At 35.5% G+C, this 24,023-nt stretch overlaps 2 protein-coding genes and 1 non-coding gene across 7 annotated transcripts in view; 2 read left to right on the top strand and 1 right to left on the bottom strand.

The window, feature by feature from the left end:
- Positions 1-7,758, top strand: part of Prpf39 (pre-mRNA processing factor 39) — a 32,272-nt gene extending 24,514 nt beyond the window's left edge. For all 5 annotated transcript variants that reach the window (XM_015491162.2, XM_048798629.1, XM_048798630.1 and 2 more), the window contains 7 exons: positions 502-666; positions 980-1,106; positions 1,465-1,733; positions 2,748-2,932; positions 5,676-5,750; positions 6,744-6,864; positions 7,037-7,758. In XM_015491162.2, coding sequence (XP_015346648.1) covers positions 502-666; positions 980-1,106; positions 1,465-1,733; positions 2,748-2,932; positions 5,676-5,750; positions 6,744-6,864; positions 7,037-7,093 — 999 coding nt within the window. In that variant the 3' untranslated portion in view covers positions 7,094-7,758. The remainder of the gene's footprint in view (positions 1-501; positions 667-979; positions 1,107-1,464; positions 1,734-2,747; positions 2,933-5,675; positions 5,751-6,743; positions 6,865-7,036) is intronic.
- LOC125615417 lies at positions 1,794-1,879 on the top strand. Its single transcript, XR_007346076.1, has one exon. It is a non-coding gene; the product is annotated as a small nucleolar RNA SNORD127 (small nucleolar RNA).
- A 296-nt stretch (positions 7,759-8,054) lies between the features above and the next one.
- On the bottom strand, positions 8,055-22,993 carry Fkbp3 (FKBP prolyl isomerase 3). Its single transcript, XM_015491190.2, has 7 exons — positions 22,835-22,993; positions 20,717-20,818; positions 19,658-19,765; positions 12,419-12,554; positions 11,165-11,232; positions 9,844-9,941; positions 8,055-8,398 (listed from the first exon to the last, which is right to left on the bottom strand). Exons 1-7 carry the CDS (start codon positions 22,940-22,942, stop codon positions 8,344-8,346), a joined length of 675 nt encoding a protein of 224 aa, XP_015346676.1. The 5' UTR covers positions 22,943-22,993; the 3' UTR covers positions 8,055-8,343.
- Between the last annotated feature and the right edge of the window lie 1,030 nt (positions 22,994-24,023).

The following is a 24,023-nucleotide window of genomic DNA, read 5'->3' as shown; positions in this document are numbered from 1 at the left end:
GTGTCTTCTAGGCCTAGATAGCCAATCATCTGTTTTTTGTCACTACTGGTAGCACATATTTGTAATCTCAGGTACTCAGAAGTCTCAGCCAGGAGGATCATATATTTGAGGCCAGTCTAGGAAAGTTTAGTGAGACCCTACTTCAAAACAAATTTAAAAAGGACTGAGGCTGTATGTAGTTCAGTGGTAGAGCACTTGCTTAGCATGCATTAGACCTTAGGTTCAATTCTCAGCACTGCAAAGAGAAAAAGAAAAGTTAAAAACATTCAACAAAGAATAAAATTTCTTATACTGAAAAGTGTTTGTAGTTCCATAAAAAGGACTGAGTAAATGAAAAATGCATTCTAGTCCTCCAGTTTTGAGGAATTGAAGGAATTTTTAAAAATTATGAGATTAAATTTTTTATTGTCATTTTAAATGATTTATATTTCTAATGTGTTTATAAATATTTTGGTGTTGGTATTAGTTTACTTTTATTGCCATGTCATAATGTCATTATAGATTAAACGACCGTATTTTCATGTGAAACCATTGGAAAAGGCTCAACTAAAAAACTGGAAAGAATACTTAGAATTTGAAATAGAAAATGGAACTCATGAACGAGTTGTGGTTCTCTTTGAAAGATGTGTCATATCATGTGCCCTCTATGAGGAGTTTTGGATTAAGGTAAGAAAATTGTATGCTCTTAAACTTGAATATATTATAAACATTGATCTAGTGACTAACCTTTTTTGTACTTCTGTTGAATGTTGTTCATATAACTATATCTGTTGCATTAGGAGATGGTCTGCTTGCAACCAGATTTGACTGCTGCATATGCCAACCTCGTTGCCTCTCTTCGTCCTTCCTTACAGAAACTAGTCTAGTGGTTCAATAAAGGTGCTGAATGGGTTTAAAAATAGAATTTTATCGTTCTGTCACATATTTAATGGCTTGTTCAACTGTAAATTATTCAGTATTTCCTTTTTTCTGTATGTAGTATGCCAAGTACATGGAAAACCATAGCATTGAAGGAGTGAGGCATGTCTTCAGCAGAGCTTGTACTATTCATCTTCCAAAGAAACCCATGGTGCATATGCTTTGGGCAGCTTTTGAGGAACAGCAGGGTAAGAATAAGGAAATTAAGTTGATATTCTTGAGACTGAGTTATTCCAGGATAAAATTATAAGAATTGAGTGTTGAGGGATATATAAAGAAGAATTTCACTAACTTTTTCTATAAAGGGCCAGATAAATATTTTCGGCTTTGCAGGCCATGTTGTCTCTTGTCTAACACCTCAGCTTTGCGATTGTAACCCAAAAGCAGCCATAGACAATGTATAACAAATGAGCATGGTTGGTTACTAATTGTTTTTAAACAAAACAAGCAGGGGGCACAATTTAGCCTGAGCACTAATGTTTTTCAATACCTGGCATAAAGAAGATTTCAGAAGTTTAAACAAAAACAAACATTTGTTATTTCTAGGTAATATTAATGAAGCCAGGAATATCTTGAGAACATTTGAAGAGTGTGTTCTAGGATTGGCAATGGTTCGATTGCGAAGAGTAAGTTTAGAACGACGGCATGGAAACTTGGAAGAAGCTGAACATTTGCTACAGGATGCTATTAAGAATGCCAAATCGAATAATGAATCATCATTTTATGCTATCAAACTAGCCCGGCATCTCTTCAAAATACAAAAAAATCTTCCAAAATCAAGAAAGGTGCTTTCTGAAGCAATTGAAAGAGATAAAGTATGTATTTGTTATTCTTTAGAGTATCTTCATAAATGACCAGTGGTTGGTTTTTCACTTTGGCAACTATGATGAAACATTTGGTCTGCATGTAATATATTTTGTTACAAGATGAGGACAATAGTCCCTCTAAACTGATGTTGCCATTAAACTTATTTTCAAATTGTTTGAATTAAAAGTGAGAAAATTAAAGATTACTGAGTTGAAAAGGGTTGCCAACATCCTGCTACTTCTATTTTCTCTTTAGAAATTTTACAAAAAATTTCATGATTATTAAGTAAAAGAGAGGGGTTGGGAGAACATTTTATAAACAAAAGCCTAACAGTAGCAAATGTAGCAGGGAGATAATTGTCCTTTTCCAAAGAAGTTCCTTTTATATAATAGTTGGTAACATATTGGAACTTTCATTTTCTAGGTTTATAGCTATTGCCAAGTGAGTTTGACTCAGGTTTAAGCTAGACATGGTGGCACACACCTATAATCCCAGCTCCTCAGAAGGCTGAGGCAGGAGAATAACAAGTTTGAGATCTGCCTGGGCAATTTAAGGCAGACCCTGTCTCAAAACAAAAAAACATTAGAACTGGGGGTGTAGCTCAGTGATAAGAGTGCTTGCCAAGAGTGTGAGTCCCTGGATTCATTCCCCCAGTACTGCTTATAAAAGTTTGTAACAAATCTTTTCTGTCTGTAGTTTAGGGGGGGGAAAAATCAGTGGTTATAGTTTAACTATTTAAATTATTGGAGCTATGGAAATAATTCTTTGTGTTTTGTTTTCTAATTGTCATTGTTGGTCAAGCCATATTAAATTCAAGAAAGGATTTATTCACATTTAACAGTTTTTATACTTGAGTAGGGTATCACTACCTATAGTATGCTAGAGATTTTTTTTATCTCTTTAGTTGTAAGCTGAAAACAGCTAACCAGGTTTAATACTGAATTTTTTAAATTGAAACATAAAATTTAAGGAATTTTAAATCTCTAATTTAGAAATGTTAATTGATACTGCTTTTTACACAGGAGAACACGAAGTTATACCTCAATTTACTTGAAATGGAATATAGTGGTGACCTCAAACAAAATGAAGACAATATCTTAAATTGTTTTGACAAAGCTATACATGGCTCATTACCTATTAAAATGAGAATTACATTTTCTCAGAGAAAAGTGGAATTTCTTGAAGACTTTGGCTCAGATGTTAATAAGTAAGATCTTAATTATATTATCTGTTTGAAGGGTAAATGAGCATTTTGGGGATGGGAAGTTGATGATTATTACAGAATAATATATTGTTAAATTTTAAAATGTTTGCTTTGATTACTTCAGATACATGTAGGAGTAAATTCAGTTTCATAAATATATGTGTGCTTAGCAGGAAGACATGGTTTGTTTTCCCTTCAGAACTATTTTACTAGTTTTATTAATTTATTTAAAAAATTTTTTTTAGTTATACATGAACACAATATCTTTGTTTATTTATTATTATGTGGTGCTGAAGATCGAACCCAGTGTCTCACATATATGCAAGGCAAGCGCTCTGCCACTGAACCACAACCCCTGCCCCTATTTTCCTAGTTTTAGAATGACAATTTAAACTATGAGTGAATGAGAAATGGTAGGAAGAAGTAGTCTCATATGAAGGGAAATAAAACAAGGATTGAACCATGAAACATAACATTTAGTAGGTAGGTCACTAAACATAAATGGGATTAATTTGGAATAGGAATGACACTTTTATTTTGAGATTGGCGAAGAGGGTAGGTGTGGTTGGTCCCACAGATCATGGTTAATGAATGACCTCTTCTTCTAAGCATTATAAAAGACTGAAGTTGAGGGTGGGTAGAAGGGTTTGCTCCAGATTTGGGGAAAAGACGTGTTGGATAAGTTTGCTACATAGAAGAGTAGAAATATTGGCAAGAACACTGGTGAAGTTCCAGTCTTATCTGATTCTAGTAAGGAAATATCTCAGTACCTGTTTTCCATATCCTTTCTCTAATTAATTTGATTTCCATTGAAACCAGTAGAGAGAAAAACAGAATTATTTGTGTATCTTTGTATTTTTGGTGGTTTTGTTAAATTTCAGTTCGAATAATACAGCTACTAATAAATTTAAGTGCTTGGATTCATTCTTTTTTTTTTTTTTTTTTTNGGAATTTGGAGCCCGACCCCACAATGTGTAGATCGCAGCCAACTTTTTCTTCTATCAGGTGCAGAGTCTCTGATTTGATATCTAGCTCCTTGATCCATTTTGAATTAACTTTTGTGCATGGCGAGAGAAAGGGGTTCAGCTTCATTTTGTTGCATATGGATTTCCAGTTTTCCCAGCACCATTTGTTGAAGATGCTATCCTTTCTCCATTGCATGCTTGTAGTGCCTTTATCAAATATAAGAAAGTTGTAATTTTGTGGATTGGTCTCTGTGTCCTCTATTCTGTACCATTGGTCCACCTGCCTGTTTTGGTACCAGTACCATGCTGTTTTTGTTACTATTGCTCTGTAGTACAGTTTGAAATCTGGTATCGCTATACCTCCCGATTCACACTTCCTGCTTAGAATTGCTTTTGCTATTCTGGGTCTTTTGTTTTTCCATATGAATTTCATGATAGCTTTATCTATTTCTACCAGAAATGCCGTTGGGATTTTGATTGGCATTGCGTTGAACCTGTAGAGAACTTTGGGTAATATCGCCATTTTGATGATGTTGGTTCTGCCTATCCATAAACAGGGTACATTGCTTGGAGTCATTCTAATATTTTATAATAAATGTAAAATTCATAGCAGTATAATGAGTATAGGCACTATTTTTTTAGTTGTAAATGGACACAATATCTCTATTTATTTTTAGGTGGTGCTGAGGATTGAGCCCAGTACCTCACACTTGCAAGGCAAGTGGTCTACCACTGAGCCACAACCCCAACCTGGTACTTTTTTAAATAGGTGAAGAAAGGGAACTTAAGGATACACTAAGCAATTTTTTTTCCAAGGTCCCTTAGCTATATTACTTTGGGGCTAGGATTAGAATCTGTTTCCATGTCTCTGCTCTTAATTGTGTTCCATTACTGTGTATATAATGTCTTCTGTTTTACACTGCTGAAGGCATACAAAGGAAAGAGATAATGTAATTTTACCTTTTAGTTGAATGCTACAGTTCTCAGAGGAAACATAAGTGAACATAAATGAAGCTTATAAGGGAGGTGGTGGAGCCTCATTTAGCTACTCCTGGATTCTAATGATAATTGAGGAGAGGACAACAATGATGGAAGCAGATTAAAGTTCATATAAAAGTAATATCTATTTAGAAGGTTTGGAGAAGTACTGAAAGTGTTACTTTTTTTTTTTTTTTGGTAGTGCTGGGGATTGAACCCCAGGGCTTCACGCATGCTGGGCAAAGCATTTGGCCACTGAGCTAGACCCCAGACTGGAAGTATGATCTTGATTGTGCTGTGCCTTGAGAGTTCAGAGAACATGCAGTAGTTAGTTCACAATAGCAGGCTATTTTGAATTTGGACCAATGATATCTAATGACATTATTTTGAAAAGGCAGTAATAAGCAGACAAAAATTAAAGATTCAACAAAAAAGATGTCATTCAGGTCCTCACAGTTGTAGGTATAGAGATTCCAAGTGTAAGGACTAAGATTTGTTGTAGTTAAAATTAAAACAGAAAATGAATATGAAAAATTAGCCACTTACAAATTTATATAGGCAGTTTGCCTAAATGAAAACATATCTTTAAAAAGTAATGTTTGTAGGGCTGAGCTTGTGGCTCAGTGGTAGAGTGCTCACCTAGCATCTGTGTGAGGCCCTGGGTTCTATCCTCAGCACCACATAAAAATAAGTAAATAAAATAAAGGTATTGTGTCCAACTACAATTAAAAAATAAAATATTTTAAAAAAGTAATGTTTATTGAATATTCCAGAGGATTTTAATTTTTCCCCTTCTTCCTTAGGCTTCTTAATGCTTATGATGAACATCAAACACTCCTAAAAGAACAGGATACTTTAAAAAGGAAAGCAGAAAATGGGTATGTAACTTCATAAATCACAAAGGGGTGCTTAAAAGACATTGTGAAAATTTTTAAGTGTTAGCTTAGTGTTGTGGTAATTTAGATACTATTATATTTATGACTGGGGATTGACAAAGAGTAAAGGCCTGTAGCCTGATTTCTTGGCAGCCTCCTCCTTAAAGTCCCCACTATGGGTCACAAATGCAAGGCAGGCTGGTAGTAGTGACATGAGTGCAACTGCTTTGGCTTAGGAAATTTAAAAGTAGTGTGTAGGTGGGTGATATACATTCCATTTTAGGTATAACTGCTCAGCTCTAACTAGTGTTATTCAGGAATATGGACACTGTGTAGACATCGTCTTCAAGTGAGAAGTACAGATTTTTATAAACAAAATACCTACCCGTGGGCCACCTCCAATCTCCAGGCCACTATTTTCCCACCGATGCCATAAAGACACACAAGTATGATATCTTAGTGAGAGGTCAACCAATGTAGCTGGAGGGTTTTAGGTTTGTAGAGAGTGGAAAGTGAGGCTGCAAGTCTCTTGGGGGCCAGAGTGGAAAGCGATTTGATTACCTTGCTAGAGAAATCTATTATTTAGGCTGGCGACTACTGAGAGTATTTTGAGGAGGGCAGTGAACAGCACGATCTGTGCTTGGAGCAGATAATCTGGGTGTCAGTTGATGAACATATTAGAGAGGTCACACATCTTATAGAGATATTAGGTGAAGTTCTTTGGATAGATGATTGAACTTGAGGGATTTCTGTGGAAAAGTTTATACTATCAAGTTTAGTTTTCAGCTTATTAAGCCATAATTTGTCCAGCTATACATTTATGCCACTAGGTATATCTCCCTGTCACTTTTGCTTCAGCCAGAATGGACCCTCCCTCCTCCCCTACCCCATCAAAAAAGTGTTGAAAACTCTATAAAACAAATATATGCAGATGACATTCATCTAATAAAGTTCTTCTGTGGAAGTTTTATAAGTTTACATTTTGACTTTCCATAGATCAGAAGAACCAGAAGAGAAGAAAGCACACACAGAAGACACAACTTCATCTTCTACTCAGATGATTGATGGTGATTTACAGGCAAATCAAGCTGCATATAACTATAGTGCCTGGTATCAAGTGAGTCCATGTTAATTGTTTGTTCATATTATTAAAAGTGTATAATTGTATAGCCGATTTCTGTGGCCAAGTCTTAGAACACATTTATTAAATGTAGTTGCTTTAATTTTTATTTCTGGAACTCAGCCATAGTTCAAGTATGCTAACATATTTATTTATTTTTTTTTTTTAGTACAATTATCAGAATCCTTGGAATTATGGACAGTATTATCCCCCCCCTCCAACCTGATGGGAAAATGTAAATTTCAGATGGAATATGTTAAAAGTATGAAATTATTTTTTTTAAATGAGGGATGTAAACAGAGCATAAGCTTGTTGTATTTGATAACTTGTCTTCCGTTTCTGTGTAACATGATTTGTTTAGTAATAGGGGAAAATGTCAGTTAGTAGCTTACCAGATACTATTTCCTACCATTTATAAAATTTACTTTTTATTGGAGAACTATTTTTTTTATTTTTTCATTAAGTGGTCTAGAATTCTTTTGCAATGCATTTGCAACAGTTTTGTAGCCTTAAGTGTAGGGAAAAACTGACTGCAGATCATGTCAGTATAGTACAAGATTCTGAAAACACAAGGGCTGGTTATTAGGGATTTACCTCCTTTGTAAAAACAGACAAAAATGATTTTTACTGTTGCTGACAAGGTTGTCTTGAGTGTTTCAGTTATACTTGTGAACTTGGATGTTAACTGCAGAAAAGATACAATATTAAAATATGCCTTGGATTGAGAAAATGTCATGTTTGCATCCCTTTAATAATGAAAATCATATCAGAAGTATGTTGTTCCAGGAGACTTTGTATTTAGATTATTCATGTAAAACTGTGAGCAAGCTTTCATTTTGATCAAACTGATCATCTTCATTTTTGTAATAAAACTGAAGACTCATCCAGCAATTGTTTATGAATTTATTTTGTGTGTGGGTTGGGGGGAAGCATCTAGTACTTTATAGTTGGCATTAATGGTTCACTGGTCTTGAAATGAACTTTCCCTTTCTTAGCCTATTTAACTTTCTGCTTTGGGTCTTTGACTTCTGATCATTGCCGGACACTTAAGATTTTTACAATTATTTAATGTCCTTGGCAAGGCTGTCTAGGTAATTTTTATTTAGTTATTGCCTTTTAAGTCCCTAGTTCTGTTTACCTAATCAGAACATTAACACAGTAATACCAATAAAGCAGTCAAATCAAGATACTGGAGACATTTTTTATTGAGCCTTTTAGTTTACATGAGGTAAAAGGCCAAGCAGTTCTTCTCCTTAACCAAAGTTTTATGCAGCTATAATAAAATATTTTAGACTTCAGGGACTTATAAAGGATTACATTTCTTAAAAGTTGGGGTCAAGTAAATAACTTTTAACTCTTTGAATTTTCCAGTTGACTCTTCCCTTATAACAGAAACAAGCTCTAATTCAGTTTCAAGGGCAAGTTTTATCGTTGTTGTTGTTGTTGTCATCTTTAGATCCCAAGTACTTGGTTAATTCAATCAATATCCACTAATTCTACTTCAAAAATGAGCTTTGCATTTGGTGGAATTCTGTTGAAAAAGTCAAGGTAAATTTGATAAAAATGTACCTCTTTTCTATCCCCAGTAACCTCAATGTAAGACATCAGTAATTAATCTTTTTTTTTTTTTGCAGTGCTAGGGATTGAACCCTGGGCATTGCACATGCTAGGCAAGCACTCTACCAACTAAGCCACATTCCCCAGCCCAATAATTAATTCTAGAAGGAAAAGCTTTGTAGTTTATTCAGAAGCTAATATATAACTAACCTAGAGATCCCTAAAGTTTATTTAATGATAAATAAATCATAACCTATCAATGTAGGCTAACTAGGTTAAGCTGAACTTTTACTAGGTTCCCCCTTAACCTAGATATAGATACCTCACTAATACTGCCAAATTAGCGCCACCCAGTAATTTAAAAGAAAAAAAAAAGTCATTGTATTCTGAGTATATATGCTGTATATCAGTTTTATGAGGTTGTTCATGGTATTTACTGTGAATTTAAAGATGCCGAATTCAGAAAAGGGTGTGATTTATGTGTACCAGATTAGTCTTAAAGATATTTCTTCACATTGAGAGGAAGCTGCAGGTGGCCATCTGGTTTTGAAAGGCAGAGAACTATTCTCAAATAAGTTTAACTGATAAAAGACTATATAGAGAACTTGTAAAAAAAATTTTTTTCATCAAAATTTAGAAGTTGAACTGGGCCAACAGGAAGGGAACCAGCAATAGCAATAACTACATTCCCATTTACCTGCTGAATTGGTCTGGTCTGAATGAATGGTCTGGAGTCATTTTGCCGTTTTGTGTTTTTAAATGTTCACAAACTTGGCCTACCAGAAGTGTGTCTTAAGTATTGATAATAAATGGTTATTAACACTACTCAGTCCTGTGGTTGTCTTCATTTCCACTTGTAATCCCAATATGTGTTCTAATTACTAGTTAATAACCTTAAATTATAATGTAGAATAAAATTACCATGAGCTATATTTGTACCCTGTTTTTTAATTGTTTGTACTGGACATTGTAACTTACTGAAGTAAATCCTTCAAACAGTAAAATGTTAAGAATTGTCTTTCAAAGATGAAAGCTTAAAATTTGCAGTGAAGATCTTGGAAATAAGAACTTGAATCAAGAGACAAAAAGGATGAGTCTAGCTGAAGCCTGAATAATTTGTACCAATAGTAAGTGCTGAAGTTATTATCCATGGGCATGGTAGCATGGACCTGTTGCCCCAACTTACTCAGGAGGCTGAGGTGGGGGATTAAGCCCAGGAATTGGAGGCTAGCCTGGGCAACAAAAGACAAAAAAGATTCTCTATATTGTATGTGTTGGACAGTCTTGAAGACTAGTCTGGAGATGATTCCTCATTTCTCATCTGGATCCTAGACTAGACAGCATCTTTCCCAACACTTTCAGGTGATCTTTCCCAAGTTTTTGTTTTTTCCTTTCATTACGAAGGGGGGAAAAGGATACTTGGCATCAGGCTGTCCTTTCTTTCCATAAGCCCATTCAGGTTCAATCTCCAGTCGAGCCTTTTCTCCTTTACTCATAGTCAACAGTGCTTCATCCCACTAAAGGCCAAGAGCAAAAATAAAAAATAATGTTTTTCAAAAAATACATGCAATATAAGAACAGCAAATGTAGATAAATTTTTAAAAGGGGATTTTTGGATTTTATTATGTCCTCAGGGTAAGATCCTTGGTTGAATCCCTAAAACTTTGTCTTCAATTTCCAATAGAAAAAAAAAATAAGGATATATTATTAATAAATGTGATACTCGGGCTGGGAATGTGGCTCAAGCGGTAGCGCTCTCGCCTGGCATGCGTGTGGCCCAGGTTCGATCCCCAGCACCACATATAAACAAAGATGTTGTGTCCGCCAAAAACTGAAAAATAAATATTAAAAAAAAATTCTCTCTTTCTAAAAAAAAAAAAAAAGTGATTTCAAACTCCTCAAGTGTAAATCACTTTTGTACTGCAACATGCAGCATCAGTTTGTTATTAGTACCACTATTAAAAAATTGTTCCACTTTTACCTATCATAGGACAAACTCAGGAGTTTATTTTTGTAGGGAAAAACTAGGAAGCATTTTAAAACTTTTTAAGATTACCAAACTGTCTTGTTACAAACGTAAAACTAACTTTATATAAAGGATTCTGGGTTGCTTCTCCCATAGTTTTCAAATTTGGGATTTTAAAGCCAGTTATCTAAACAGTTCAAGTATTAGGATACAAACATATAGAGTATATTCTAAACATCATATACTCTGTTGAAATGCAACAATCAAATGAAACTCAAGGGATAAAGGTCTTTTATATCTGGAAATTAATAATATGATGAACTAGAAGAAATTTACCAGTATGCAAATAAGTTATAGAATTAGAAAAATTGCTGAACTTGATATATAGTATAAGCAGGTATCAGTTAAAAGTTATGTGTTATTAAACCTTTAGTTTCAAGATGTTTTATATTCTGATTTGGGTTCTGGATATAATTGTCTGAACTACATTTGCCCACAGTACAAAGGTATTATGTTAAGAATTCTTACAACTATTTAAATAGACATTTCAGTTGTTAAATGTTTGATGTTCTCAGTGATTATAATTTAAAGTCAAATATTCTCACAAAGAATTTCCTTATGAAGAAAAATATTAAAAGGGTTAGACATGGAAGAAATTAATTTGAGTTCTTATTATATTTTGTGCTTGGTTATGCTCATTTCATCTTTCAACAAATTTGAGGTAGGCAATACCCCTGTTTTTTATATAGATAGGGCAACTTATTCTTTACTTACTCCTCTGATAACTTTGCCTACTCCAACCTTAAAACTTAAAGGCTTGGCATTTTTCTTCTTCTTTGAACCTGTAAAACAGATTTTTCTTTTAATTAATGATACACTCTAGTTGTGTTAAGAAATTAAGATCCAGTGGACCAACAATAAAAAATTAAAAAAAAAAAAAAAAAAGATCCAGTGGAAACAGTGATTTAATTGACCTCAGAATTGTAATGCAATATATTTGAAAAGGAATAACAACTCAGAAAGCCAGGTAAATTCATCAAGAAAATTCTAGGGGGAGAGAGGGGAATAATAGCATGGATAGTGAAAGGAGACCCTCATCATTATACAAAATACATATTATGAAGATGTGAATTTGGTGTTAACATACCTTATATATAATCACAGATATGATAAATTATTGTATAATGGTATATTAAGAATTGTAATGCAAAAATAAATAAAAAGAAAAAAATTTCTAAATATAAAAATAATGATCTAAATGAAGAGTAGAAGATTAGGACCTATATTTATCCTACTAAAATAGCACACTTTTCCCTTTTATATTAAAATACTAAAGAATCACTTTGGGATGTTGCCATGGTGTATTGAGGCTTGGTCTTCAATGCAGCAGTGTTGGGCCTACTAAGAAGGCTATTAAGGGCCTATTAAGAGCCTATTAAGAGGGGCTAGGAATATAGCTCAGCTGGTAGAGTGCGTGCCTCACATGCAAAAGGCTCTGTGTTCGATCCCCACCACCACAAAGGGGGGAAAAAAAAAGGTGATTACAAGAAGAGAAGACACGGCTGGATATAAGAAGGATTCATGATTTTCTCAGAGGAGTATTCTTGTGGGCCTGGATTGGTTACCTAAGAGGGAATTATTAATAAAGCAAGCCTAGGACCATCCCCTTCATATTCATGCTTTTCTACTTTTCCACCATGCTTGGAGCAGCAATGACTGTGAGCCATAAATTACCAAGTCTCGGGCGTTGAACGTGTTAGAGCAACAGAAAATGGACTAAAATAGACATTAACCATATTTAGACTATTGTTCCTCATTTTTTGCTTTCCAATAACCATAAGTTCTTCAGCCAGACAATAATCCATGAACTGAAGTCCTTCTCCAAGTAAATCATAGGTGCAAAAAGACATCTGGAAGAAAGAAGGCTAACAACCAAGGAAAAGGTACTGCCAACTAACTGCTTATCCTGTCTACTATATAAATGGACAATGTCTGAAGGCAAAAAGGTATGATTACATTAAGACTTACTTGTTTGAATATTGGTATCAAAAACAGTCCCATCCTGAAGTGTTCCTGTATACCAGCAGTGAACAACATCTCCTTTTTTGGGAAAGTTGGTTTTATCTCCCTTTTTTAGAACAGATTTTGTATATTTTGGTGGACCCTAAAAATAAATCAACATACAGTTATTAATTTATGCCCTTCTTAGATGACAAAGTACTTACTTTACCTCTAGTCAACTTCTATGAATTAAAGAAACTATCTCATTTTACATCTGGGATGAAATTATTAGTAACTTCTATACCTACAATTTAATTTTTAAAATTTTTAAAATTTTTTTAGTTGTTGTTGGACACAACTAACATGCCTTTATTTTTATTTATTTTTATGTGGTGCTGAGGATTGAACCCAGCGCCTCGCACATGCTAGGCAAGCGCTCTACTGCTGAGCCACAACCCCAGCCCCACCTACAATTTAATTTCAAATAACTTCCAGCATCTTGGAAACCTCTGGCAAGAGTCTTAATTATTCATCAAACCATAAAATGAAGTCACTTATTTCTTAGGGTTGGAAAAATAATAATTACTAATTTCCTATAAAATCATAGGCAATGAATAAAATATTGTGACTTTTTCCAAGTTTGTTTTAGCAATAATTATTGCTAGATATTATGTTCAGTTAAAATGGAAATACAATGATGTTGCCTTTGTATTTGAACTTGAAAATAAGTTCACACAAAGAACAAAGTTACCTACCAAAATTGCCCAACCAGGTCTAACAATTATCAGGATCTTGGGAGTGGGGGTGCGCCGGTGGCTACAGGATGACCTAATCATAAGTGAAGAGAGCATAGAGGAGATGATCTGTCAAGAATCTTGGGGTGTGAAGGGGAGTTACAGCAAATGTGAAAGTATTCTCTTTACCTAAATCTGTTTGGTTTTTGCATTCAGAAAGGGAGGGATCTGCATTATCCAAATCTGTTTTTGGTTCCTAAATTTCATAATACAAGAAGAGAAGACACGGCTGGATATAAAGAACTTCAAATCTATCTGGTTCCCAAGTTTGGAAAGCAAAAGAAATAGTGTTTTCTCTGGGTGAAGTCATAAATTTTTATTCACTTTCTCACTTCTCTTAGTTCAGAATTTTATTTCTTTTCAAAACTTACAAGTAGAAGTGTGATCTTCCTGCAAATTTGACCAAACTCTAACCAGGATCCATAAGCCTTTTCTGGACCTTAGACTCTAAACCTAGACTTGTGAAGTCTTAAACAAGCACTAACAGTTTCAAACAGCTCAAGGTCTAATTTCTAGGATGATTCCTCTCCCTCCTTAAAGTGCCTGCCTGCCTGAGAAAACTCAAAGCTGTATAAAAAATCATTCTAGCCACCACTTGATAGGGCCCCAGTCTCCTAATATGTGTAGGAGGTTATCAGTAGCCTGAAACTTTTCAAGGGCTGGATAGCAAACCCAGATGGGTTTCACTTATTTCCTCAAAAGGCCCAATCACCTTTACACAATTCAGAACGTAACTTTTCTTTTTTGCTAGCAGACTGAAAAAAGTCCGTTTTCACCATTTTAAAGTCTGTGTTTACTTTTGACAATGTCAGTCCTCCACTCAATTGCTGGAGTGAAATTAATTATTACTGCTACACTTGTGTACACTGAAAGGCATACATGCAGGTTCCTTATCTGTAGAATTCTATCCACTGTTAATAGAGCTAGCAGCTATAATTTTGTGTCTCTACAATGCCTTCTGTAAACCTCTATTGCAACACCTGATACACATGTTGCAATTTCTTAAAAAAAAAAAAAAAAAAAAAAAAAAAATATATATATATATATATATATATATATATACACATACACACTGTGTATTTGTAGATATACAGAATACCTTTATTTTGTTTATTTTTATGTGGTGTTGAGAATGGAACCCAGTGCCTCACAGGTGGCAGGCAAGTGTTCTACCACTGAGTCACAATCCCAGGCCCCCACATTGCAATTTCTTAACTCTAAGGTCTAGATCAGGGGATCTCAAACAAGCAATTTTGCTTCCCCAGGGACATCTCAGTATGATCTGGAGACATTTTTAATTGTTTTTTTTTTTTTAATTGTGGTGCTGGGGATTGAACCCAGGGCCTTGTGCATGAAAGGTAAGCACTCTACCAACTGAGCTATGTCCCCAGCCCCATTTTTAATTGTTACTAGTGAGAAGGGCTGGGGAAGAGAGGATGCTCCTGCCACCTAGTGGGTAGGGGCGAGGTATGTTACTAAACATCCTTCAGCCTGGAACAGCCCCAGCAACAAAGAATTAATTGTTCATACAAAATGTCATTACTCCGAGGCTGGAAAATGTTTTAAGTCTACAATATACTTGATTTTTAAGAAATGTTGAATGGTGAAGAAAATGAATAACTTCTTACATAGGAGAAAATATATCTTCAGCTCATATGAATATCCACTAAAAATAAATTGGCATTTTGATTACTACTCTTGTGATTTGGGCTGGAAATTAACATGTGGTTTACAAACAAAATAAGCACTTGGTAATCTCAATAATTTAATACTATCTTATGTGATTTTTTCAGAAAAATCCAGCTTCCCTTTAGGATATACTATAAATTATACCACTTAGATTAATACACATTCAAATTTTCATTAAAACAAAGATTGAAAAAATATACCACTAGAAAGAAAATTGGAACTTTCTTATTAAAAGTCTCTATTAAGAACATTTAAAAGTGATTTAATATAGTTATGTATTTATCAAGTATCTTTTGTTTTAAGTGGGGTGATTGCAAGCAAGGAATTCTCAGCATTTAAATTCTTTGATATGAAATTATCTGTTTTCTTTATGGAAAAGTCTATTTTCTGGGACTGTAGTTCTAAAAATATCCTGCTATCAATTTTACTTTAGCTTTACTGAAGAATAATTTAAAAATACCTCCAGTTCACTGTATTTTACAGACCTAGAAAACTGCCAGGCTTAACAGTGCACACTTTTAATCCCAGCTACTTGGGAGGCTGAGGCAGATCATCTCAAATTAGAAGCCAGCCTTGGCAAGTTTGACTAGCTTCAGAAACTTAGGGAGACCTTTTGGTTCTGGGGACTGAAACTAGGAGTGCTCCACCACTGACCCACACCCTTTTTAATTTTGAGGCAAGGTCTTACAAATTTACTCAGGTTGGCCTTGAATTTGTAATCCTCCTGTTTTAGCCTCCAGAGTTGCTGAGATTATACTTGTGTACCTCTAGCACCTCGCTTAAAAATAAAATAAAAAAAAACTTAAAAAGGCTGGGATATAATTCAGTGATAAAGCCACCAGAGTTCAACCTCCACTACTGCACAAAAACAAATAAACAAATCCCTAAAACTGGTGTGGGGTACACACCTATAATGTCAGCGATTTGGGAGACTGAGGCAGGAGGACAATTTAGGGAAACCCTGTTTCAAAATAAAAACTAAAAGTTGGGAATGTAAAGTGCTGAGTGCCCTGGGTTCAATCCCTAGTACTGCATAACTCCAAAAGATACTGCCCAGGCTGAACAGTGCCTCAACTAAAAACTATTAACATATCAAGAAATTTGATGAGCTGGGCCCAGTGGTGCATACCTATAATCACAGCAACTTGGGAAGTTGTGGCAGGATTGCAAGTTTAAAGACAGCCTCCTCAACTTAGTGAGGCCCCAAGCAACTTAGTGAGACCCTGTCTCAAAAAAAAAAAAAAAAAAATGTTGGGAATGTGGCTTAGTGGTAGAGCACCCCTGAGTTCAATCCTCAGTAAACCCCCGCCTTAAAAAAATCTGATAAATGGGTAATATCTGCTTGTTATATTTTATCCAATATGCGCCAAAACCTTAGAATGTATATACTTCTACACTAAGCAATGGAAAGGGAAATTAGACATTAAATACCTATTATTTGCCAGTCATTTAACACATACTTTTCTTCCCATTTAACCTAACAACAGTTCTCTGAAGAGCATATCACCTACTTACTATTTTGCAGATGGTTCAGGGAATTTATTCACATAGGTAGTTAGAAGTAGAGAAGTAGGGGTTTGTCTGAATCCAAAGCCCCTGTTCTTTCCATTATACCACAACACCTCAAGAAATAGTGATAATGATAATTAATGTTTATGTTAACAGTTAAAACAGTTAATTTCTGCTCATCCTCTACGTATCTAGTACTATTTCAAATGCTTCAGATGCATTAACTCTTAAAATAGTCACTATCTTATAAGGTAGGTAATACATAAAGGAAACATGAAGACAGAATAGTTAAGTAACCTGCTTAGGGTATAACAACTTTTTTTTTTTTTTTAAGGATGGGCAAAGACTCAGAGGATCAACTTTTTTTTTTTTGAGAGAGAGAGGGAGAGAATTTTTAATATTTATTTGTTAGTTTTCGGCGGACACAACATCCTTGCCTGTATGTGGTGCTGAGGATCCAACCCGGGCGGCACGCATACCAGGCAAGCACGCTACCGCTTGAGCCACATCCAAGCCCTTAAGGTCTAACAACTTTTGAATGGTTGAGGATTGGAAACAGGCAGACTGGGTATCTAGTCTATGATCTTAACCACTTCTCTACCTCTCGAGTACATATGGGATGTCAGGTATTAATACAAGTGACTTAATTCAATTCATTTAACTATCAGAAGAACAGTGGTATTTTCTCTATTTTCTGGAGAGAAAGTAAGGTGTGGATAGTGCAAATATACCCCAGACCCTGCCAGTTTCTCTTTGCTTCCCGGCTGTCATGAGGTGAGGGCTTCATCCACAAAGTGCTCACACCAGGATAAAAAGACACTGACCACCTAACCATAGGCTATCCAGTTCAGTTTGAGGATTACCACTTTCAATGAAACGTAGGCAGTTCCCCTAAGTCAAAAGCCACAGCTTGAGTAAATGTGTACTAAGAAAATAACTTAAAGTAAATCTAAATTGGAACTAGCCAAAGTGCTCTGTAGCAACATAAAGCTAGTACTATGGTTTAGATTTTTTTTTTTTTAAATCAGGGATTGAACCCAGGGGTGCATAACCCCTGAGCCACATCCCCAGTCCTTTTTTTTTTTTTAAATACTTTTAGTTATAGATTAACACAATACCTTTATTTATTTATTTTTATGTGGTGCTGAGAATTGAACCTAGTGCCCCAGACCTGCTAGGCAAGCACTCTGCCACTGAGCTACAACCCCAGTACTATCCCTTTAAAAAAATATTTTATTTAGAGACAGGGTCTTGTTGAGTTGCTTAGGGCCTTGCTGAGTGGCTGAGTTTGGCTTTGAACTTGTGATCCTTCTGCCTCAGCCTCCCGAGCAGCTGGGATTACAGGTGTGGGCTACCGCTCCTGGCTTATAGTTTGGATGATGAATGTTCCTCAAAGGCCCATGTGATGAAGGCTTGGCCCCCAGTTTATGGTGCTACTAGAAGTGGTAGAACTTTTACAAGGTGGGGCCCTGTGAAAGAAAGTTAGCTTCCTGGGGACATGCCCTTGAAGGGGACTGGGGGACCCTAGACACTTCCAGTTTTTCTTTGCTTCCTGTCATGAGTTCAGGGCTTCCTCCACAAAGTGCTCACACCCGGATGAAAAGCCACTGACCAACTGACCATAGGCTGAAACCACCAACATTGTGAGTCAAAATAAACCTTTCTTCCTTATAAGCTGTTTTAACTCAGGTATTTTGTCAGTGATGAAAAGCTGACTAACAAAAGTAGTGACTACTGTATTGAACAGTATAGTTCTACAAAGCACAGAATTACTGTACTAAAGCTTTTCTTTTTTAATAGGGTATGGTTAAAAAAGTATTACTTTACTATTTATTAAATATAATTCTTTAGATAGCTTACTGGAATGACCATTTTTATACTAAATGGATGAAGAAAATTAAAGGCAAGAAATCAGCTTTTCTAACAACTTCTGAGGCCTTGGCTGCTTTAAAATGGAAATGGGATAGATTTTAAAAGAAGGAATATATTTGAGAGCATTAGTCCAGAAGGAGATATGAGAAGGGAGAACATTTAAACTGTAAAGAAAGGAATGGTTATAATTACAGTCATGTGAAGGAAAAGGAAAGTCAAACATTCACAGAACTTTTAAGTAGGGAAGAAGGGAATGATTATAACTACAACTCTTACAGAAAATCATACAGCTGATAGCTAGAGATAAGAGGCAGAACACTGTCTAGCATGTGCAAGTTCAATCCCCAGTATCATGAAAAAAGAAAAATAAAATGAGTTTAGGACCCCCATATGACCTCTCTATATTGTCTTTAGGCCTTAAAAACTTGACTTTCATTTGGAATTCTTTTTTTTTTTTTTTTTTTGACCCTTTAAGGATGTAACATCTGTCTCCTAATACCACCCTCATCCCAATTTTCTGGAAGGTAATGTGCCAATTGTTTTTGCAACCCTTCAGTAATTATGGTTCTACGTACCTTAGTAACTGCTCAGGAGATATTACATTTACCAAACATTAGTTGTGATAAACCTCCAAAATATTTTAATGTGTGTATATACCCACACATATTAATTTGTGCTTTTCAACCAATATGAAGAGATCATGCAAAATTAACTATTTTAATCATAAAAACATCTATATGTCTACCTGAAATTTCACTGTCCCCAAATACCCAAATGCTATGTCTTCATCAAAAGGCCATGCCTGTTTATAAGAACTAAAAATAAATTACTATTACCAAGATTGCTCTCAATGATATGTTATAAAAAATGCAAAGATTATAGTCAGTTTAGCTCTATTCACGTAGCTCTTAAGGATTTCGATGCAGAAATGCTGTTATCTGGTTCTTTGAATCTTTGCATCAAAATATAAAATCTGGGCTGGAAAAGATGGGACAAATGAATCCATACTGTATAGCCAGGATTAAATTATTTCCACTGCCAGGGATACCATGTACATTAGAAAAAGCTAAAAATAGTTATTAAAAAAAAAGTTTCTTTTACTCAGTCCAATTTGGCTAGAGAATCAGGTCCTTTAAATAGCTTTCAAAGCTCAGAAGATCTGGCCAGACATGAGGCAATATTAAATACAAAGAAGTATTTCACAAGATAAGCTACTATTTGTAAAGAAATGATTCTTTGGATTTCTATCCTAATACCCAAGAGAGATGGCATACCAGAATTCCGAGTTTGGCTCAGTAATAGTGTCTGTATTCAACCATCCCTCTGAAAAGTCAGTGCTAGAAGGAAACAATATTTCTAAAATTGACTTGAGTAATAAAAGATGAAAATATTATAGACAAACCTCATCCAGAGTCTCTTCAGATTTGGTTTCTTTGGGTTTATCTTCATTAAGTTTCACATTTTTAACTTGCTCAGACACTTTACTTACACTTTCAGTACCCTTGAATCGCTGTAAAAAATATTCTAACATTAACATTCAGGACAGGCTAAACGTTAGGAGGGGCATTCAGATTTTTAGCCTCTCAATAAGTATCTGAATGATGAATACAGGTTATATAACACAAACTTAATTCACCTAAGAACAAAGGAAGAAATATGTTAAGTATTTTAATAAAGCATGATACTAAGATTAGCTAACAATATAAATTCTGAAATAAGAAACATGACCTTTAGAAAAGCCAACTCAGACTTGTGAGATATGAATACTATTCAAACAGCTGCTGCTGCTGCTTTTTTTTTTTTTTTTTCTTTTTTGTGGTGCTAGCTGAGCTATATCCCCAGTCTTCAAACAGCTTCTTAATAAAGATTATTTTCTGTGGAAGATGATCATTTCATAGTGAACAAATATTAGAGAATACATTAAAATGTTTTTCTAAAGGCTCATCTTAAATCAGAACCAGTCATTAAATTCTGTAGTGAAATGGACCTTACTTTCCTCCATATAACATTTTATATACAGTGTAAATGCTTCATATGATAATACCAAATGACTAATGGATTTATCATTTAAGAATCTGTTGTCAGGAAATTATTTTTAAAAATCTGGTCCCTTTCAAAATACCAGAAGATGCTGAGCAGAGTGGTGCCTACCTGTAATCTCAGCAACTCAGTAGGCCAAGATAGGAGGATCACAAGTTCAAGACCAGACTTGGCAATTTAGTTCAATCCCCAGTCCACAGAAACAGAACAAAACAAAAAGCAAAACCCTCAAAATACCAAAACATTGTGCCATACTGCAGGTTAGTTTTGCTAGATTTGATAGCTAGTCCAATTATGATTATAATTAAGAAAGACTGCAGGTGGGAAAACTCCCAATTCTGCAAATAAATGCATTTAAAATCTCTCTTTGGAAATAAAATTTCTAAAATGATTTCTGCTCATAGAATGTAAAAATACTCACCTTACTTTCAAACAGGTGGTTATAGGCTGTAACCAAATGGTCCTTATTAGCTGTCTTGGCTACATTTTTAATGTTGCCTAATAACTTATGCTCTGCAAGAAACTACAAAGAAAAAAGCCGGTTACTCAAAATAATTCCCCTCAAGAAGGCTCTAAGATAAGGTTTAGAGCTAAGTGTGATTATGTGGCCTATGGTCCTAGCCACTTGAGAGGCTGATGTAGGATTGCTTGAGCCTAAGAGTTTGAGACCAACTTGAGCAATACAGTAAGACCCTGTCTCAAAAAGAACAACAAAAAAAAATTAGCAAATGACCTTTCAATGTTAGCTATATTTTCAAAAGTATTAATAAAGAAGAAATTAAATAAATGCTTTTGGGAGCCTGTAGTTATGCTGGGCATGGCTCTCTTAACCTATCCGTAACCCATAGCTGGTTAAGAATGAGTTACAAATAGGTCAAGATAGCCAGAATCATCTATCTATATATGGGCTGTAAAGTCATATTATCTTGGCTAAAATCCACCTCTCTGATCTTGTACAGAGGACCAAGCCTTCCATATCTGTAGTGGAAGATTAATAACAGAATCTGTTAAAGAACTGTGATAAGGATAAAATGCAATAATCCATTTAATGCATTTAGCTAAAAGTGTGTTGCATGGTAAGAACTATTAGCTATAATGTATTAAGTAGCTCACAGTAATCATTATTATTATTATTTTTTTTTTGAAATATAAGACTGTAAGTTGACAAATGGACACCAAAATACCACTACTGAAACATCAAGTTGTGGTAGGTTCATCTCAAAATCAGGTAATGTTAATGTCAAATAATTTTCATGATGTCATTTTATTTTATTTTGCTTCCTTTCTTGCCTTGTGGTCCTTATTAGAGTTCTCCATTTTATTACTTTTTCAAAGTTGTCCCTTGGTGTCTCCTGTTTTTCTTTCTCTTTTTGTGGTACTGGGAACTGAACAGGCCTCAGGTATACCAGGCAAGCACTCTACCAGGGAACTACATCCCTAGTCCTTCAGTGTTTCTAACATTATCACTACTCATTTTTCCCCCTTTGCTTTTGCTTTCCTTCTTTTGAAGAAATGTTCTAAATGATAAAGGCTGACTGGAGAAAGGAGATAAAGTTGATTATCTAGAAATAATCAGTTGCATAGCACTCATGACTTTAGGAAAAGTTCAAGAAAAATACCTAAAATATAAACATCTCTTCGATGTAATCAATAAAATGATTGTAAAATATAGCAAATATAGGTTTATGTAAGTGAATGTTCCAGAGAACATGCATTTAAATGATTAATGTTATATAAATATAATACAAATCTCTGGAATTGTCCCACTTTGGCCTACAGGACATTAGATTCACATTGAGATGATCTGTTTTATAAGAATTTAATGAAAGACAATACTGAGATATTGTTACAATATTTGTACTCATTTCTATTGTTTCAGTTGAAATATTACTCAAGAGAAAATAATTTCATTAAAATGGTATAAGATCCCTGACATAGGGTCTTTTCCACCTATTCCCAAAAGCAGGAAAATAATAACTTTAAAACATAGGTTTAAATACGTGAATGATCACTAGAGAAAATTCATTTAAATGACTTGTAGTTCAGCAATTATGAAGGTTATAAAGGATCTTCATTTCTGAAGGACAAAAAAAGTCAGGTCTGACAAAAATAACCAGAGACTACAATTGGGTAGTTATGATAGAAACTATGCTAAAAAATGGAGGGCACACATCATAAAGAATACCAAAAAGATTTCTTAATCTGATTGTTTATAACTCTGGGAGACCACTGTGTACACGTAACTTCGTTAATTCAAAAATGAAAAAGGTTTAATATTTTTCTAAGTTCAACCACAACCTACAAGCTTTTGAAAAATCCACACGGATTAATGTTTGTTATTTAGTGAATTGGTGAGGAAAGCAAGGTGCACATACAGTTCCCACGTNCGGGAGCGCACTGGAGCCGCTCCGACCTTCCGCGCCACGGGCCGGGGAGGACGAAGGCGGGGGCACAGAGGAATACGGAATACATGGGCATCTCCGGGGGGGTGAGGCGTCCCTCAGCTGAGCCAGCCCGGCCTCCCAGCCGCCTCTGGTACCGAGTCTGAACCGTGATCCTGTAGAAACTTGATAATGTCCTTCTTGGGAAGCTGCTCACTGCGCAGCTGCTCCACGGTCCACGCCCGCTGTGGAACGGCCGCCGCCATCTTCCCCCGCCGCCTCTGCTTTACTGAGCCAGCCCGCCTCACTTCGACGCCGCCCCGCCCCTAGGGCGTGGCGTGGGCTCGCACGGGAGCTTGACGGGGCGTGGTCACTGCGCTACCGGGTGGGATTGGTGCCTGTATTTGAGTGACGTCAAGGCCGTGCTATTGAGGGCGTCTTTGTTGAGTGGGTGTTAAAACCCTGCAGAAGTGGCCACGCCGATGGGCTGCGCAGGAAACATCCCGCAGTATTATATTCTCGTTTGGACTTCTTGTGGGGCGACCTCTGACGGTAGTGATGTTTACCAGCCACTATCCACACTATTTATTACTATGGCCTGCTATGCCTTAAAGGTCCAGTCTATAACCTGCTTAAAGAAAACAACATTCAAGACTCCTAATCTCATTTTTAGCTAGTTACATCCTAATGATTCATCTCTGAATTGGCTCTGTCCTTGTCTATTAGAACAATCCATACCTCGCTAATTCCTTATTAAAGCTCACATAAACGAAACCTAAATACAAACCCCTTTCTTCCTAACGAAAAGCGAAAATTTTGTTCAGAAATTTGAATAAAATAAAGAAGCTGTACTTTAGGCTGCGACTTACTTATGATGGGTGGCATTATTAATGCTTATAGAAGCTACGTGGTGTATTTCTACTTTTCATCAATGCAAGAGGGAACAAATTTTGTAGATTAAGTCATTAGGTTTAAAGTAGAGAAGCCAGGAATTGCATCCAAGTCCAGGTAGCTATAACTAACGGTAGAGTAATCGCACATCTAAATTCACTGCTCTAAATCTGTAGTAAAGACGAAATAGTGTAACTTCAGAATACCTTTTATTAATTTTCTAACGAATAACGGGACCAGCCTACATTCACTTTCCTTTGAATAGTAAATTGTTAGAATAATGGGTTGCCAATCCCAACACAGTGAAACGATCAGGCAGTTTTCTCAGTCTAGAGAGAGGAATAAGATATATCTTTAATTTTATCCACGCTATTTTGATTTTCACCACATCACCTGATTTAAGTGCTCAATAACGTTAATTTCACAAAATTATGAGCATCCCATTGTCTCCGGGAT

The sequence above is a fragment of the Marmota marmota genome, unplaced genomic scaffold (genome assembly GCF_001458135.2).
Source record: "Marmota marmota marmota unplaced genomic scaffold, marMar, whole genome shotgun sequence".
NCBI classification, from domain to species: Eukaryota; Metazoa; Chordata; class Mammalia; order Rodentia; family Sciuridae; genus Marmota; species Marmota marmota.
The sequence above is the reverse complement of the archived record's forward strand: the minus strand, read 5'-3'. Positions and strand labels throughout refer to the sequence as shown.

What these genes read in the sequence shown, in the direction of transcription:
- Fkbp3 (XM_015491190.2), bottom strand. Translation starts at nt 22,942, where the DNA reads ATGGCGGCGGCCGTTCCACAGCGGGCGTGGACCGTGGAGCAGCTGCGC. An exon ending in ACCACCTGTTTGAAAGTAAG is followed by an intron (nt 19,766 to 20,716) that starts GTGAGTATTTTT and finishes TATTTTTTACAG; the next exon opens with CGATTCAAGGGTACTGAAAG. An exon ending in TAGGCAAAGTTATCAGAGGA is followed by an intron (nt 9,942 to 11,164) that starts GTAAGTAAAGAA and finishes CTTGGCCTTTAG; the next exon opens with TGGGATGAAGCACTGTTGAC.